This window comes from Pan troglodytes, chromosome 1 (genome assembly GCF_028858775.2).
Source record: "Pan troglodytes isolate AG18354 chromosome 1, NHGRI_mPanTro3-v2.0_pri, whole genome shotgun sequence".
NCBI lineage: Eukaryota > Metazoa > Chordata > Mammalia > Primates > Hominidae > Pan > Pan troglodytes.
This window is the reverse complement of record NC_072398.2, coordinates 62,159,064-62,178,703: the sequence shown is the minus strand read 5'-3', so window position 1 is coordinate 62,178,703 and position 19,640 is coordinate 62,159,064. Positions and strand designations below refer to the sequence as shown.

The 19,640-nt window shown below is 37.6% G+C and overlaps 1 protein-coding gene across 2 annotated transcripts in view; it reads left to right on the top strand.

Moving 5' to 3' along the window:
- PLA2G4A (phospholipase A2 group IVA) overlaps positions 1-19,640 on the top strand; it is a 161,463-nt gene that overhangs the window by 93,071 nt on the left and 48,752 nt on the right. For both annotated transcript variants that reach the window (XM_001165694.7, XM_009439765.5), the window contains exons 8-10: positions 12,168-12,304; positions 18,423-18,645; positions 19,383-19,497. In XM_001165694.7, the coding sequence (XP_001165694.1) occupies positions 12,168-12,304; positions 18,423-18,645; positions 19,383-19,497 (475 nt within the window). The remainder of the gene's footprint in view (positions 1-12,167; positions 12,305-18,422; positions 18,646-19,382; positions 19,498-19,640) is intronic.

The following is a 19,640-nucleotide window of genomic DNA, read 5'->3' as shown; positions in this document are numbered from 1 at the left end:
CCCTCATCTTTATCTGAGGTCTTTTGTTCCGAATCACCTTGCTTTTCCTTCAGTTGGGGACACTTATCTTTCCAATGTCCTATTTCCTTACAGTAGGCGCATTGGTTAGGTTGCAAGCGTGGGTGATTAGACTGGGTATTCTTCCCAGAACCCCCCTTTTCCTCTCCTTTCAGGGGAATTCCCCTAATGGCCATGGCCAGTAAGTCGGCGTTTCGCCTAGCCTGGCATTCACCTTCTTTATGGCTTTCTCTGCGGCTTGTTGCATCTCTATTCACAAATACTTGATTGGCTATTTCCAGTAACTGTGAGGTATTCATACGCGCAAACCCAGCCTGTTTCTACAATTTTCTCCTGATATCTTCCGCGCTTTGACTAACTAAGGCCATGTTAATCATGTGCTGATTTTCAGGGCTATTTGGATCAAAAGGAGTGTACATAGGGTAAGCCTCACACAGTCTTTCATAGAATTGTGCTGGACTCTCCTCTTTTCCTTGGGTGACCTCAGAGACCTTATTTACATTTGTAGCCTTTTGAGCCCCTTTCTTTAGACCTTCTATTAATGCCTCACGGTACCATCTTAGCCTCTCCATGTCTGGTCTCTTGTTCAGGTCCCATTGGGGGTCTGTTCCTGGCAGCTGAATTCTTACATATTCTTGGGGGTTTTGGTAATCAGCTAGGACGTGCTCCTGTAGCCACTTAGTTGCCACCTGGAGCACCCTTTGTCTTTCATCTGTGTTAAAAAGTTACATGAGCAGCTAGTGGCAATCAGCACAAGTAGGATTATGAGTCTGTATAATAGTTTGGAGCAAGTCAATTAAAGCTTGAGGCTTTTCAGTGTAAGATGGAGTATTATTTTTCCAATTGAGGAGGTCAGCAGAGGTGAAAGGTTGATACACAAAGGCACGCCTTTCCACCATGTGTCTGTCCTCATCTACCCCAGTATATTGCTTCTCTCTCAGGGGCATTTGGATTCCAGTCTTGGGCCATAAGCAAGCTGTCAGCGGAGGAGTTTCTCCTGTGGCTTCACTTCCTCTTCTGTCTACTCTGTGTGATCTAGGGGTGTGGTTATCTGGTGGAGGTGGAGGTGCTGTGGCCTCAGGAGTGGGGAGCCCTTCCTTTTGATAAGGAGGGGGTACTGCTGATACCAGTTCCTGCCATGATTCTTCTGGTGTTGGGTCGGACAGGACTTTTGGTGCCGACTTCCCTCGGTGGGTGGAGGGAGAACCTTCCTTAACTAACTGTCCCTTTGCTACTAGTACTGCTGCTGCCTGTCCTCTTGACCACTGTGGGGGGTCCAAAACTAGCTGTAGCCAATAATTTACATATGGGAACTCATCTGGGTGCCCTGACTTACAGGTTACCCTGTGCCATACCTTTGACACAGGGACCTGTCCAGGCTTCCTTCTGATGGCCAACCCACCTCTAATGCTGGCCAGTCTATCTCACACAAAGTTTTAAGTTTTCCTGTTGTTATAGTGACTCCATAGTCTCCTTTAAATCCCTTTTTGAAATTTTTCAACATAGTTCCTAGTGGGGTGGGCTTACTTTGTGCCTGACCCGTGTTTCCTCGAGACAAAAGACCATGCTCACACCACACACACATCACAAAACAAAGAACGGGTAAAATGGGCACACACACACTTTTACAGTTTACACCAAACCAGAATCAAAACCAAAATCAGAGTATCAAGAAATCCAAGTCAGGTCAAAACCAGACCCAAAGTATCAAGCAATCCAAGTCAAGTTGAAAACAAAAACCAAAGCGCCGGTACAGGCATGCCGTGGGTGATCAGGCCATGCTTCCACTCAAATGGAGTGGGCAAGTTCCAAAGACTAGTCTTACCAAGTTTCAGTTGTCCAGACTCCAAGTGCCAGTTCTTTCCTGGTGTTCAGCCACTGTGTTGATCCTTCACAGGGGCCTGCCACGCTCTGCTCTGGTGAGGCATTCCACTGGGGCAGTTGCCTACCTAGGAGTGCTCTCAGGATCTGCGTTGCTCAAGCTGGCCAGAGTCCCCTGCAGGGATGCTCCACAGGGCAGGCCTAAGCCACCTAAGGAGCTGCCTCGACCGTCTGTTAATCACCTTGCTTCCCAGTCAGGGAACCAAGAAATGTACCAGGACAAGCCTCAGACAAAACCCCTCAGACACCAAGTTAAAGAAGGAAGGGGTTTATTCAGCCTGGAGCATCGGCAAGACTCCTGTCTCAAGAGCTGAGCTCCCTGAGTGAGCAATTCCTGTCCCTTTTAAGGGCTCACAACTCTAAGGGGGTCCACTTGAGTGGGTTGTGATCGATTGAGCAAGCAGGGGTTACGTGACTGGGGGCTGCATGCACTGGTAATTAGAACAGAACAGAATAGGACAGGGATTTTCACAGTGCTTTTCTATACAATGTCTGTAATCTATAGATAACATAACCGATTAGGTCAGTCGTCGATGTTTAACTACCAGGTCCAGGGTGTAGTGCCAGGCTGTCTGCTTGTGGATTTCATTTCTGCCTTTTAGTTTTTACTTCTTTCTTTGGAGGCAGAAATTGGGCATAAGACAATATGAAGAGTGGTCTCCTCCCTTACTGGGATTACAAGCACAAGCCACCATGCCTGGCCAAATCCTGTATCTTGCTTGTCAATATAATAGACTCTTGTTAGAACTTGTGGTTGTTTATCATGTCAGGCTAATTAGTTCTTGAAAAAACTGTCTTCTCCCTATATTATTCAGAAATTTATAGCTTCTCTGAAGTTTTTAGTGTGTGTATGTGTGTTTCTTTTAATATAGAAAACTTTTCGGTAGCAATTCTACAACATTTTTCTTTTTGTCACCATCCTTGTATTGGTATACCCTCAAAACAGAAAAATGATATTACAAATTCTTTTCATTTCTAACATCTGTAATTTATTGAGATACTGTGCTAGGCACTAGAGAAGCATAAAGCTGAGATGGCTAGCCCTGAGGAGTTACCTTCCTTAGTGATTTTAAAGCCTTGTTTGGAAGAATGATATTTAACCAAACAAAACCAATGATGTGTTAAGTTCTTAATAAAGAGGTGTGAACTGAGGGATGCAAGTGATTGCAAGAGGATGACTCACTCTCTGCAATAGAGATGATAGAAATTTCTTTTAGAGTTGAAGACTGTTGGCCATGCCTTGAGGTATGAGCTTGCTAGAAGAAAAAGGAGGAAATTCATATTTCTTGTAAGTCATGACTGTCAACTTTATTTGGGAGAACGTGCCTTGCAATCTCAGAGTTTCCCTGCCTAATTGCTTTCTAGTTATTTGCAACAATTATTTTCTTTACTGCTAACGGCTGACTACTTCCTGTTCCCCTCATGACAGATAGACTTGTCTCCTAATGATAGAGAAATAAAAAGTTAGGAGATGACAAATCCTTCATTTCTTGCTATAAAATTGACATACTCCATAACTGATGCCTGTCCTTTGCAACCTCCCTCGTAGTTCAATAGAGAAAATACTCCCTTTGCTTTCAAATGCAGATACCCATCAGATATGGATCCTAAGCTCCTCTTGAATACCCCAATATATCTATTATTCAGATTTTCCCAGATCACTCTCAACCTGTATTGTCAGCGTCTACCTTCGTGTGGATATTTGCTATAAAAATATAAACATGTTCTAAACTCAGTTATAAAAAAGAAAATAAAGAACAAAAAACATTTTCTGGATTCTATATTCTCTCCTCCCTTCTGCTCTATTTCTCTCCTTAACTTCACAAACGTCTCCAACATTTTCTATACAAGCTCATTCTACCTCCTTTAGACATCAGTGCTAATAAATGCACAGGATCTTGTTCTTGCCCTATCTTACCTAACCTTGCAGATGCAAATGACAGATGTCTCCTTACATTTTGAAACATTGTCTACTCTTCACTTACTCCCTTTTCGTGGTCTTTATCATGCCTCTTTGGTGTTCTTTACCAGCTCTTCTTCATCTGAGCATTCCTTACATATAGTAATTCCTCAAGTCATAGTCCTAGGTCCTCTTTCTCCTCATTCTATTTCTTTCTTTCTTTTTTTGAGACAGGGTTTCGCTTTGTCATCCAGGCTGCAGTGCAATGGCACCATCTTGGCTCATGGCAGCCTTGACTTCCTGGGTTCAAATGATCCTCCTGCCTCGACCTCCCAAAGTGCTGGGATTATGGGGTGCATGCCACCATGCCCCATGAGAAATACGTTTTTCTAGGCAATTGGGATTTAAATCCAGGATTCTCAGTCAGGGTGTGGTTGCTCTCACCTGTAATCCCAGCATTATGGGAGGCCAAGGTGGGAGGATCAAGACCAGCCCAGCCAACATGGTGAAAACCTATGTCTGCAAAAAATACAAAAAAAATAGGTATGGTAGTGCGCACCTGTAGTCCTAGCTACTTGGGAGGCTGAGGCAGACGGATCACTTCAACCCAGGAAGTAGAGGCTGCGGTGAGCCAAGATGGTGCCACTGCACTCCAGCCTGGGTGACAAAGTGAGACCTTGTCTCAAACAACAACAACAAAAAGAAATTTGTCTCTAGCCTATGATGTCGCCCAACAACTGTGTGCTAAGGACTTTCACATGTATATCAACAACTTAGAACCTCTCTTCTGAGCTTCAGACCTAAATATCTACAAACTTACTTGATTTCTTTACGTGTATTCCTGCCAGCATCTCAAACTTAGCCTATCTAAATCTGAACACAAAGTTTTGTCTCTTTCTGTGCCTTGTATAGAGAGGACTTACATATGTTTGTGTATTGAGAGGACTTGTATTTGTCTTCCCTCTTCCCACTTTCTTTTTACAATGAATTCAGAGTGAATGTTTCAAAATAGAAACCTAATTCGATCCATCCCAAGTTTAAAATCCTTCCACTGCTCTTAGACTCTTCTCCACAGCTTCTTTCTAGCTTCATTTTTGCCAGTTTATCCCAAATTTCTATACTCCCTCCCAGTAAGCACCTCTTAGTTCTGTGTCTCTACAGAATCTTTCCCTGGTTGGAGGTCTCCTGTACAGCGCTCCCTCTTGCTGCAATAGGCTTCCCCTATACAATCCCTGTCTCCACTTCACCCCCTTTTTAACTAACACTCTCCCATTCTTTAATGAGCACACAGGTAATTTCTTCTGAGACTCTCCCAAGTCATCTCCTCCCTCTTTACCCCAAGCCTAAGCTAGTTCTCTCAGTTATACTCTCTTATGGCATATATGAACATTCTCTTCTCAGCATTTCCCATGGTTGTACTTAAAAAAATTCTTGTAAAAAATATTTATTTGGTGACTGTGACTGTTTTCTCCATTAGAATTTAAGTTTTATGAGGGCCAGGACAATATCGGTGTTATTCATCTCTATATTTCAACCACCTAGCATAGTTCCTAGTATGGTAGATCCTTGGTGAATATTTTGTTGCGTGCATGAGGGCACAGATTTAGGCATTGCATGCATGGAGTAAATTTGCTAGAGAGAGAGGTCATGGTTTTGAAACAGGAACACGAGTATCAGGTTGCTAGGGAAACACCGGTTAAGGAGAAGGTTTTGATGAGATCTTGGCTTAGACTCTTGAGTTAGAAATTTATGTAGGACACATTGGTTGGCATTTTTTCTTAGGTTCTTCTTTTCAAAAAGTAAGTTTCTGCTGCCACCTCTAGTCACTCCTCCTTTTGTGGAAAGGATTAGTAAGTCTTCCTGGGAAAATATAACTTTGCTTCATGTTCATACGAATGACAGTAAAATAACTTTTCTGCAACAGATGGGGAATGAGGTAATCATGGTTTTTCTCTGGGCTGTCCTTCAAAAAAATATTAAATTCATGTGTTTGGAAGTCATTTATAGAATTAAAACTTTTGTTGTTGCTTTTTTTGGTTTCAGCCCACACTGTTTTCTCTTGGCAGAAATAATCAGCTTAGAAGTTATCAGTACCACCCATTTCCATAACAAAAGTAACATTTTTCTATTTTTATGTTACTTCTTGGATCTCTTAACTTTCCACATCCTTTGTCCCCTATCAAAGTCTTCACTTTCTGTTCAGTGCTGGCCAGTTGGCCTCCTTAATGTATGGAAGAGTGGGCTGTTGTGGCAGTTTGTACAATGAACAAGAACAGTCCTATTCATCTCAATACAGACAGTATCCAGTTTAGACCTCAACGTTGAATTAAATGTTGAATGAATTTGGGTAGTATATATTTGGGAACATTGTTTTACCTTTGTGCGTCACTTGTAAAATGATGATAATGTCTCCTGTTGTGGCAAGGGGATAAGTACAAATGCTCATAAAGCGTCCAGCAAAATGTACAGGGGCACTTAATGTTACTCAGTAGAACAGTAATATTATACATATTCTGTGGCATAACACTCGTGGTCAATAATTGTTAAATTTACCATGGCCTAATTTTTAAATTAGTTTTCCTGGCTGTATAATGAACTAGTCAATTAGTTAAGGTTTTTTAAAGCCTAAGCATTTATTCTCTTAAGTACTAAGATTTTTGAAAAAAATTATTGATTTTGATTATGTAGATGGAAGTCTTTCTGAAATGTGTAATTTCTTGCTCAGACTGAACCAATTTGGGCATTCTCAGGCCTGCTTCCTTTGCATTCAGCTGCGATTGTTCTGTGCTTGTGTTGGCTGCTTGAAGTGATTTCTTCACACTGCCATTTTCTCTTTCAACTTTGTTGCTCTGGAATTCAAATCTGATAAGCAAACTTGCTGTTAGAACAGTGTCTCTAATTAATATAATTTATTTATGAGAAGAGGGCTGAGATCTTTTCTTTGAGCAAGATATATGACTTTGTGTATGGGGATTTTTGGTGTGTTTTGATAGTTCAGAAGCCACTTTTTAAACTTTTCTTGTTCTAAAATAGTTTCTGGTCAGATAAAATTTTCAGATTACAGTTGTGTCTGTGAAATGAAATGTTACTATCCAGTCTCTATGTCCCCTAAAAACTAGCCATACCATAACACGGTTGGTTGGGGGAGTAAAATCTGGAATTAGAGTAGTAAAGAAATGAGAGAAGAAAAGATTCTTCTTGTCATCAGAGTGTAAAAGAGATAATGCTTTTTCTTAAGGAAGACTATAAGGACCATATTTCAGTTTAAACAAATAGACAGCTTTGGATGAAAATAGAAGTAAAATATGGACCTTAAGTAATTAATTCTCCGAGTGCCACTTGGTACTTGTCATATAAGTTAAGTGAAGGGCTAGAGAAAGAGAGATCATCTAGTCGTGGAGGGAGAGGCAGAGCAAGACAGTTTCTTCTGAAGGAGATAAGAGAAATCAACCTTGAGTTGGCAATAAGCATTGCCATTCCTATGTTTCTGCTGTTTCCTTCATCGAGAATATTTCCCCGCCTCTTTCCACCTTCATTCTGACAATGGCACTTTGTACTATCAATCTTTATTCTTCTTTCAGTTGGTAAAGGTCGAAAGGCAGGCAGTGGAGGGCTCCCTTTAGTGGAGTATAAGAACTTGAACTGAGCAGGCCTGGGCTTGCAAGGGTCAGGTTTCAGGAATCAAGAGGTGGAGCTGAATTTTTCTTATCTGAGGAAGTGGTGGGATATAAACAGCCAAGGAATAAAACAGAGCTGGAAACTGGCCTAACTGGTCTAGAGAGCAGGTTAGATATCCAAGGGACCCAGACTGCACTCAGCAAGGTGGTGCACTCTGAGGGGCCCAAAGCTCTTGACCGCTGAGAAATATAAGCTGTGAGGGAAACAGGGTCAGGGAGAGGCAAGCAAACGTCCCATATCAGAAGCAATGGAGAAGCATATAAGACCAAGTGCTAGATTTGCTGCCGGTGTTCTTGCTTACTTTGAATAAGCAGATTATCCTTACTATTATAATGTGGGTGGGCCTCATCCAATCCGTTCAAGGCCTGAATATGACAAAAAGACTTGCCTCACTGAGCAGGAGGGAATTCTCCAGCAGACTTCCCTTGGGCTTCATCTGCACCATAGGCTCTCCTGGGTATGAAGCTCGCCAGCCCATTTTGCAGATTTGGACTTGGCTGGTCTCCACAATGGTGTAAGACAATTCATTATAATAAATCTCTTTCTGTATATCTACTCATCCTGTTGGTTCTGTTTCTTTGAAAAACCCTAACTAATATGGGGGGCCAAGGAGAGAAATGTTTTTATGTAATTGTCTATGAAAAACAAAAATATTCTTGAATACTTCAGAATTTTCTTTTGAAAGGGAGGCAATTAATAATGTTAGTAAGATTGCGTACCAGGATAATTAAATCAAAACGCAAGGTTTTTGGTAAATGAAAACTCATTTCCTGTAATCATATGAAGGAAGTATGAGAAATATTTATTGACATCATTTATATCTAAATACTGGTGATATTAGGTCCAAATATAACCCCAGACCTTCTCAGCAGCACTTATTTGATTCTCTTAGAATTAGAGCCATGACTAACAGCTGAACCTTATAACTTTTGTGTTATTTCTTTGAACATTATTTCAGAATGAGCAAGACTATTAAAACTCCAAACTTAGTCTTTGTTTATTACATAAAATTGTCCTGACATTATTTGAAGTGATACATAATTTGAAATATAGTTTGACCAAACATCAATGGTTTCTCTCCTTAAAGGTTACCCCTTTCTTTCTGAGCAATGATAAAGGAAAGAGCAAGGAATTTTGATGCCAGACATACCTCAGTTCAAATCTTGATTGTATTACTTATTAGCTATCTATCTATGGACAAGGTATTATCTGCACTCCTCACTTGAAAAATGAAACAAACAATGACTTCCTTTTGAGAGTTGGGAAGATTAAATGAAATAAATTGTGTGAAAGTGTCCATGAGAGAGTGCAAGGCACATACAATATGTTCTTGACACATCTAATTTCCCATTCTTTTTTATAGTTCATAGTTACAATTTTATAGTTTTATAATTCATGTTTCTGTAGGTGTTACAGAATCTAGAATGTTACTAGTTGCTAAAAGCTTCAGGATCAATATTTTTATATATCAATATATCAAGATCAATATTCTTATATATAAGTAAACTGAGCCCACAGAGTATTTTCTTGGCCTTAGGACACAGCATTAGTTGGGGAAAAGCAGGGGCTATTTGTTTGGAGAGACAAATTAGAGCATAGTGAAATAATAGCTTTGTTATGTGGCAGACCCAACTTTGACTCCAAATACCACTTTCTAGTTTTGTGACATTGGAAAAAAAATCTTCTTTGTGTTTAAATTGCTTTATTTTTAAAAATGGGGTTATAGGCCCAGTGTGGTAGCCCATGCTTATAATCCCAGCATGTTGGGAGGGCAAGGTGGGCAGATCCCTTGAGCCCAGGAATTTGAGACAAGCCTGGGCAAACATAGTGAAACCTTGTCTTTACAAAAAATACAAAAATTAGCCAGGTGTGGTGCACCTTTAGTTCCAGCTACTTGGGAGGCCAAGGTGGGTGGATCCCTTGAGCCCAGGAGTTTAAGACCATCCTGGGCAACATGGCAAAACCCCGTCTCTATGCCAGTACACTCCAACCTGGGTGACAGAGACTCCAGCTTGGGTGAGAGAGAGAGAGACCCTGTCTCAAAAACAAAACAAACAAACAAACAAACGGAGTAATAGTATGTACTGATAGGTTATGAAAATTAAATGTATAATGTAAATGCATGCTTAACAAATGAAGGTAATTATAATCTGCACAGCCAATTATTTGATTATTCAACTTTACGTACAAATATCTGAACATTTTCCTTCCCCTGATGACAACAGAAGTATCTGAATTAAAACCCTGACCTGAAAACCTCCTTCAGAATTACTTCAAAGCAATAATGAGAACAGCAGGTTACCTAACATATGAATTCCAGTTTAATAGGAGGCTGTTTCCAGAAAATTCCAAGCAACATACCATAAGCATCTTCAGTATGTGTCGGGCTGTTGGCATTTGGAGAAGGACATCTGGGAAGTTGTTTTCTCAGGATTAGAGAAGCTCTTATGTTCATTTTTCCAGTTTCTCTTATTAAATCTCTTGCTGAATAACAGTGCAGGCTGTTTGCTGTGTGTTGAAATGAATTGTATAATCTGTTACTAAGAACTTTTTTTCTCTATTCTAAACTATGTGATTTGTATTGGGTTGGTTATTTTTAATAATACAATGCTACAATTAACCATACCTATAGACTCAAATGCCCCCAAATAATTTTTGAATAAGAACAACCTATCTTTTACAGTATTTATCTTGAAAGTGTTTTTCCTCAATGCCCTTCATAATCCTATTTTCCCAACTCCCTAATATACACCTGCTACAATACTAAGACCCCAAATATTTTGGTACCCAAATTGCATACCCTTTCCTGCTTATGCCTATCTTGGCCTGAACCTTAGGCCCAGAACTGAGCACATAGCAATGTTAAATGTTTGCTTTTATTGTTATCATTATTGTTATTATACTGCCTGTAAACTCAACCCCCTTTCAAGACTGAATTCAAATCCCTCCTCTTCATTCTAACTTTATATCTAGCTTCCTTACAACTACTGCTGCACCTAATACTTTATTGTACTCTACTCATCCTCTGTATAACCTACTTTAGTTTCCTACCTTAACTTTATTTCCCCCTCCAGACAAGCTTTTAAGGACTTACATATTTTACTTTATTTACAGTTTTAAAATCTTTGTTTGAGAGCTTGGTATTTATACAAACCCATATACATCTATATAAAGATACATAAAGATACACACACATACACACACATGTACACATACATACACATACAGATTCAAAGCCATTTAGATCCTTCCATTGCACTGCACTTGTAGAGTGTGCTTTCATTATGAGGTTTCAAGTTTGCATGTAGTTTGATGTCTAGTGTTTTTTGATTTAAGACCACTTGTTAGAGTACAGCTCTGGGTTAGGAATTTAGTCCTAGGTGTTCTACTGTTCACTGCTCTAACTCTAATAAGATCTGACCTCTGCAGATTTATCTTTCCCAATTTAAAGCAAAAATGTTTGCTATTATTATTATTATTATTATTACACTGCCTATATACTCAACCCCCTTTCAAGGCTTAATTCAAATCCTTCCTCTTTGTTCTAAATTCTTATCTGGCTTCCTTACAACTGCTATATCTTATGATTATACAATCTTTTTGGTCCTTCTGGTTGTAAAATAATCATTCCATGAATATATGTATACATCATATTGGTAAGTGGCCACTCAGGGATCAGGTGCCAATGCTGGAAACACAATGCATTCATGTTGTATATTCAGCATTTGTAAGACTGAGTGCACTGTTTCTTCCTTCACCTAACTTCATGCCTTGGGATCCTTGTTCTGGGTAATGATAGCATCATCTGCTTAAGAGCAAAGCTAGAAACCCTAAGTCTGACCACCCACCTTCCTCTCTTTTACTGCTAACATCAGATCGGTCACTAGATGTTAAAGATGCTCTCTGTAAATGTAACCTGAAGGCAAGGTGCTTACTCAACTATGAATTACCAGCTAGTAGATCTTACACAAGAAACATCATCATTATATAACTTTCATTTGCAAAACCAGCAAATACTTTCCTTCTGCTCACCTTACATGATTTCTGAGAGAGTTAAATAAGACAATGTCCCTGAAAGCAAGCCAAAAATTTGCAAAATGTTGAACAAATATAGAGTATTATTGTTATTATTAAATAGAGTAAGTTGGTCATTTTAATAATATCTTTTTTCTAATAGACATTGCTTTTTTTATTTTCTTATATGAAACATTCTTTTCTTTTTCTTTTTTCTTTTTCTTTTTGAGATGGAGTCTTGCTCTGTTGCCCAGGCTGGAGTGCAATGGCACGATCTTGGCTCACTGCAACCTCTGCTTCCTGGGTTCAAGCAATTCTCCTGCTTCAGCCTCCAAAGTAGCTCAGATTACAGGCACCCGCCAGCATACCCAGCTACTTTTTATTTTGTGTTTTTAGTAGAGATGGGGTTTCACCATGTTGGTCAGGCTGGTCTCGAACTCCTGACCTCAGGTGACCCACCCGCCTCGGCCTCCCAAAGTGCTGGAATTACAGATGTGAGCCACTGCACCCGGCCTTATTTTCTTCCTTTAAAAAATTAGGCATTACTAAAGTATGAAGTTAACTTACACTTCTTTGTGACAAAATATGGGATGTATAACATAAAGATTGAGACTAAAGGGAACTGTATTTTATGATTTTTACTTTGTGTACAAATCTCTCTGTTGCATCATTTCAGGTGCCTGTGGTAGCCATATTGGGTTCAGGTGGGGGTTTCCGAGCCATGGTGGGATTCTCTGGTGTGATGAAGGCATTATACGAATCAGGAATTCTGGATTGTGCTACCTACGTTGCTGGTCTTTCTGGCTCCACCTGGTTAGTATACATTTTTAATTTTAGTTTTATAACTTTAAATATTTAGGATTTATCTAACTCAAGCACTAGAAGAGAAAAGGGGATTTAGAAAATTGATCATTAATTTAAATTACTGAAACTTTCCAGTTTGATGCCACAATCTGCTTTAAAAGATTTTTTTAAAGACAAATCCATACTTAATAATAACTTTTTGTTGCAAATTTACTTCTTTTAAGCCATTTTGTAACTTAAAATGTGGTTAAAACATAAAATAAAAAAGACTAATTGAAAATAGTTCTAGATAAAAATAGAAGTGGAACAACATACTCCACCCATAATTAATTTAATCTTCTTGTAATTTGCTGATTTGTAGTCCTTCAGTGAACACGTCTAAGTCTACATGATTCACTACATATTCATTTTCTTCTTTAGGGCAAATAGAATAAGATGCAAGATACCATAGTATACAGAACAAAGAAAACATTTTTTTTGAATATAGAAATATAATATATTTCATTGATTTTCATCTAACTAAATATGAAATTAGTCTTTTAAATTTAGGTGGAGACTTAAAGCATCCATATATATAATACTTGCACCCGCAGGTTTTCACAAATATTTTTATAAAACATTTTCCAAGAAGATATTACATACTTTTCGGTTTGCTTACCTCACATAAGCACATTGAAAATCAAATGAAAAGTCCTTGCTCACATGTCTCAAATAAGAGTATCATCTTATTACTAAAGATCTGTCTTGGACTTACAAGGCCTTTTTAGTCATTCAGCCATGGCAAACTCATCTATCAGAATATCGTATTATATATGTCTAGCATTTTAAAGTTTCTGTGTCATTTTATCTTGTGAGATGGGTATGAATTTATTCATTTTAATGCTAAAGAAAATTTGACTTAGAAGCCAAATGATTTGTCCAACATCACTAGTAGAGCTAGCATATAAACTCAGGCTTTTGATCTGTCATTCTGAGTTCTTTCTACTAAACCACACTCTTTTCTGGGACATCTATATATTTTACAGGGAGTTTCACATTTAAATCATCCACAGTTTCTTAAATGTTTTGAATCAGATTTAGTCATGAAACAAAAACTTAGAGCCATCATTGCCATCTTCTCTATATGTACCCTCAAAATGATTTATTTCTTCTGAAGGAAGGGTGTAGCCCATCATTATTCTTTCCCTTGAAGGAAAGAGCAGGCATCTGCCTGTTTAATGAGTAATGTGTTAGAAAATCTTGGACCCTTACATTAGTTCACCTACTCAATCATTTTGTTATTATTCTTTGAGTGGTGTTCTTTCTTTGTACTCACTGTTTATTACATCCTGTTGTCCATCACTGACAACTGGAAGAAGCTTACTTTCTTAAACTCATCTAATAAAGCAAGACTAGACTTTGAGTGCTGATCTGGGGATATAATTGTGTATGTGTGTGCTTGATTAGAGATATAGTCATTGCTTTGGTTATAGATTTGGTGCAATATCTTCTCACATTCCCCTGTCAGTAAACAAGTCCTGTAAAATGTAATTAAAAGGATTTTAAATGTGCACATATATATATATATATATATATAGAGAGAGAGAGAGAGAGAGAGAGAGAGTAATTAAAAGGATTTTAAATGTGCACATATATATATACAGAGAGATTAATTAAAAGGATTTTAAATGTGCACACACACATATATGTATACTTCTACTCTATCTTTCACAGTCTTATTTCCATAAAGATCAGCTTTTACCTTTTTATTTCATTGCCTTAAAAGGCTGCTCACTCCTTGTAATAAATTTTCACTCACAGACCACTTAATTTGCAAAGTTCTTATTTTCCTTGACTTCTCAGTGTATGTGGTGTGGGGGAGGGAGGGATTGGAGATTGAGACATTTCACACATTGATTTGTGCTTCTTTCTAATTGTTCCTATCATGCCTTTTCAGTTTTATTTCATCCTCTCTGATTGGCCTCTCCTCCATATATTGTCCCTACCACTTCCACAATTTCTCTCCTTAATGTGGGCTTTCCCTCACGGCTTCTCTTTTGGTCTATTATATCCATATGTCCTCCGTAGGTAATTCCACCAACTTCTGCCATTTTAGCTATTACCACCAAGAATTTAATTCATGGAACCCTGTAACACTCCAAAACTTCATAGATAAAAAGAAAATAAAACCCTAATGGAGACTGCAAATAAGCTGTCATAGAGGAGAATCAAGTAAAAGATGGTATCTAGAGGGAAGGATGCTTCAAGAAGGAGTGGGTGTTTTAATAATGTTGAAAATCTGTGAAAAGCTTAGCAAAGGACTGGGTTTGGTTAGTGGTTTTAGCAGGAACCACTAGTAAAAGTAATTAAAAGATACTTTTAAACATGAGATTGTAAAAAATAAGAAGTGAATAAAACATGAGAGTACAAAAAATAGGCATATGAACCTCATAAAAGCCATCTATTATTTCAAGTACTTTGTTTGGAAAGGGAAGGAAGCAGCTCGGTCATTGTTTGAAGGGAACATAGGGCCCAGGGAAGGGTTTTTATTTTTTTTTTTCAGAATTTAAGGGAGTTGAGCATTTTCTAGATGTCTGAGATGTAGGAAATAATGTAGAGGCATAGATGGAAGATAAAGAAATAGAAGATAATAGAAGATAAAAAGAAGATAGAAGGTAAAGAAAATAGATAGAAAAAGACTCCTGCAGAGACAGGACACAAAATTGAAAGCACAGGTGAAGGTGTTAACCAGGGAAAGAAGAGATGCTCCCTTACCAGAAGAAAAGGTGGCCAGGATGATTCATGTTCACAGTTCTCTCTTAAAAAGTACAGGTGAGAAGGTAAAAAGTTCAAAGGAAGGAATTCGGAAAGTCTTGGAAAAACACATTACGCTTCTATGTTGTGTAACCTTTTATATTCTGCTGATACACGGCCATTATTTGGTATAAGTGAGGTAATACGGAAATATGTGGAGAAGCCCTGGACCTCCCAGAAAGTTTTCTGTGATCACAAAAGAGAATTTTAGGTAGGACAAAGCTTCCCTTATACCTGCTACTACCTTTATGGTAATTACTTCTGAAATTAATTTTGGATGATAGTTGTGATTCATTAAATATAAGTATTAGCCAACCTGGAGACCCGAAATGAGTGAACTAAAAAAACAGGACAGTAATCCTGTGTTCTTTTACTCAGGATTAGTACAGCTTTCTTCCTCAGCTGTTCTTTCATAGCATCGTAAGGGGCTATCGGATGTTGACTGCCAAGTTTGTACAGTATTACCATCTAAAAAGAAATCAGAACAGCTCTGCATCTATAGACAGTATGGTCCAATTTATTGAACTAACTAAAATAGAATTTGGGAGCGAGAACTTTCAGTTTAACAGTACAAAAAATTCTTAGAACAATGAAAAAAGAAACAATATTAACAGAAATTGTCACGTAAGGTGTGACAGGATCAAAGGTCAAGATATGTGTTAGAGAAAATTTGTTGTTTAAGAGCTAAGTTTGTCTTGTTCCCTAATGAATCTCTCTTACCTAGCACAGTGTCTGACTTTCCTTAGGTCATAGTTGCTTAATCACTGAATGAAGAAATGTGTTAAGTGACTGCGTTTTATGGGAAAATTAATTTAGGGGTTTTTAAAGGGTTTTAAGATATTTCCTTAACAGATGTTGAGGGTCTTCTCAAGTCATTCCAAATCTTAGTTGCAGATGAGAATCACTTCTGCTCTTTTTTAAGCACAAAAATTCTAAATGTTTAACCCTAAATGTTTACCCCGAAGGTTTGGATTCAGCAAGTCCTGGTGGTTAGCTACTGATATTTTAAAACATTGACCATTTGATTTGGAGACAAGCATTGAACTGAACATCACTTCCTCTCTGGCATGATTTAGATTTAAAATGTCACAAAATCTAAAATGCATATAGATAAAAAGAATGAGGTGTCTTATCATATAAATATGTTGAAAAATTCGAGGCAAATATTTCCAGATTTTTATATAAATAAACCTAAGTCCCTTTCACTCATTAATTAACTAATTTATAGAGGCCCTGCTATGTCTAAGCTACTCTCTTTTTGAAACTTGATTGGTATAATTGGGAAACATTATTGGTAAAGAGATGAAAATTAAGGCTTAACTATAGAGTTAAAAACTGGGGTGATACTTTTATGTTTTATTTTTTTATTTTTTGAGATAATCTCACTCAGTTAGATGTAACTGCAGGGACACCATGAAAAGATTATCCAACTCTCCTTGTGAATTCTAAGGAATATGTGTCATAAATGCTGAACAAGCAGAGACCATTAACCCAATGCCAATGGTTGAAGTATTCTAGGTTTTTCTGTTTCTCACCAGGGTTTGTATTTCCAAGCCAACTTTTTCGTGAGACAGGAAAAGAGAGAGAGAGAGAGAGAGAGAGAGAGAACACCAGATTACTTCAATCTTCAGAGAGTACATTGTGCATTTATTAAAAGTATGAGAAGGTCCAGAATATCATATCTTTTTTGATTTGGATGAATCACATGGTAGACTTTGGAATAACTATAGGAATAAATGAATTGTGTATCTTTCAAGTATTCAATGCTGCATTTTTATAGATATTTCGTGATTATACTAAGTTGAGTTGAGCAAGAATATTTGATTTATCATTATCACATGTTGAGGGAACTGTTTCAAATTCAATTTGTTGTACAAAAATCGTTTAAAGTTTTTTTTTTCTGCACATGTGATCCATTGTGGGTCTGTTACCCTCCATTTATTAACTGATTATTATTCTCAGCTTGTCTCCAAGGAACTCAAACCCAATAAGGAATTATAATTTATTGTGAAATAGGAATAGTTTGGTCTTTAACAACTGAAGTCTTGTATAATAGACTAAAAAAAAAAGCCTACTGGGGAGAGGATAAATTTTGAATTCCAGTTCCGCTGTTATAAACTGGGGAATATGAGCATGTTATTTAAATTTCCCAATGCTCTTTTTCTTGATAATTAAAATAGAATATTTGAAAGCCACCGTGAGTCTTCAAGACAACAGCTTATGAACAATTAACCAACACAGTGCCCAGAATATAGTAGGGGCCTAAGAAGAATTAGTTTTCTCCCCTCGAAGGGACGATAACCATTATAGTAGACATTTTGATTTGAATCCCAAGGAAATAAGAGATTAAAACATGTGCTATTTTCTCCTTGGTTGGATGAAGTGATGGAATGTTTACATATTCTATTTTTATTTTGTTCTGTGAGTTTCCTAAGCTGTGCTTGTCATATGCCAGACATTAGCTAGTCACTGAGGCTAAAAAAGATGAATAAACAAAGTTTATTTCCTGAAGGAGGAGGACACAATTTCTTGAGGGAAACAGATAAGTAAACGAGTAATTAATAGTCAGCATGAGATCTACCATACTAGAGGTATTGGTTCACAGGTAGGAGCACCATAACTAAATATTTATTATCTAGATATCAAATATCAAGGCTCATGGTGATTTCCAGTTTTACCAGAAGTGGCCAAATGGCTGGCAGACAAGAGGCTTTGTAAGAAAGCATTTACTTTAAAGACTTTATTTCTCTTTAGGATTTTGCCTTCAGATTCATATGTTCAGAAATTTAGAGACCTACAGTTGACAAGATTTGAGATTTTTGTCTAGTTGGCCAATGGATAATTAAGGAGAAAAAAGGATTTTTCAAGGGAATTAGGAATTTACAATAGTTGGGACAACATATTTTCTACCTGTAGATAATCATCATGGAAATTTAGATGATCAGATTGCTTGACTAGTCTTGGAGCCAGACAAGTCAATTCATTTACATGACTCAGATGTGCTCTGTCATCAATCTCTAATACTCTGATAGAGATACTCCATTCCTGGCACACCAGACAATGGACACTAGTCCTAGTAGGGCAACTTCTCTCTTGGACTATGGATGAAAGTTCAGTGTTTCCTCTGACACCTCTTTTTTTCTTTACCTTCATGGTAGACTAGCTCCTGTCTGATTGACACATTCTTTTCTTAAATGTTTTAATATCTGCAATCAGATAATGAAGTTAACCAAATATGTCCACCATGCTTTATTTACAGAGTGTGCCTTCTTTCTTTGGAGACTGTTGTGTAATGCTCTTTATCTTTACTGATTGTGTTTTGTTTTCTGTATAGGTATATGTCAACCTTGTATTCTCACCCTGATTTTCCAGAGAAAGGGCCAGAGGAGATTAATGAAGAACTAATGAAAAATGTTAGCCACAATCCCCTTTTACTTCTCACACCACAGAAAGTTAAAAGATATGTTGAGTCTTTATGGAAGAAGAAAAGCTCTGGACAACCTGTCACCTTTACTGATATCTTTGGGATGTTAATAGGAGAAACACTAATTCATAATGTAAGTTACAGTTCAATCTACATTGCTTTTATAACAAGTAGACAGAACATATTATAATATTATATTTTAAATAAAAGAAAATGTAATACATTTTATAAAAGTCAGTGGACTCTACTTATTTGTCCAACTATGTGTACTGAGCCCATTCTCCCCACCAGAGATTATAATTCTTCTACCTTTCAAACTAGTGCTTACTAATTCATTTCAATGATGTAAAGATTTTGAATGTGTGAGGAAGTGCTTTTGTATTCCTTTTCTCTGGAAAAAAAAATTCACATTTTAACCCTTAACTGCCCATTCCCTCCAAGAATGGTAACATTTTTAGATGAGGAAGAATGAAGTTTGCCTGAATAGAGTCAAGAAAGGAAGAGGATCGCATAGAACAGACTCGCTTGATGCATGATTGCATTGATGTTTCATTGAAGATAAAGCAGAGGAGCGCCTGTGACAGGGAGTCCAGGGGCTAAGTTTCTTCCAGGCTCCACAGTTGCTAATTCATTCTCCAGTTCAGATGTAGACATATAATCTAGAGTTATGATTATTTTTTAAATGAAGATAGTTACTTCCATAGAGCTTATTTTTTGTTGTTCATTCAGGACCTAGTAATTTCTAGAAGTAATAAGACTTATTTTTATTATAAAATTATAAGATTTTGATTGGAAGTACTATTTTGAATAGCATTCTTCCTGTGTCTGTTTATAAATTTAAAGTCATCTTTTTCTTTCTTCTGTGGACAGAGAATGAATACTACTCTGAGCAGTTTGAAGGAAAAAGTTAATACTGCTCAATGCCCTTTACCTCTTTTCACCTGTCTTCATGTCAAACCTGACGTTTCAGAGCTGATGTTTGCAGGTATGCTGTTTCCTTTCTCAGAACACTTCCTGGAACCTCTGAACTGCAGTTTCCCATGGTTTTCCTTAGAGGAAGGTCATACGCAATTTTATGGTTTTCCTTAGAGGAAGGTCATAAGCAATTTCAGTTGTTTATTTTAATGT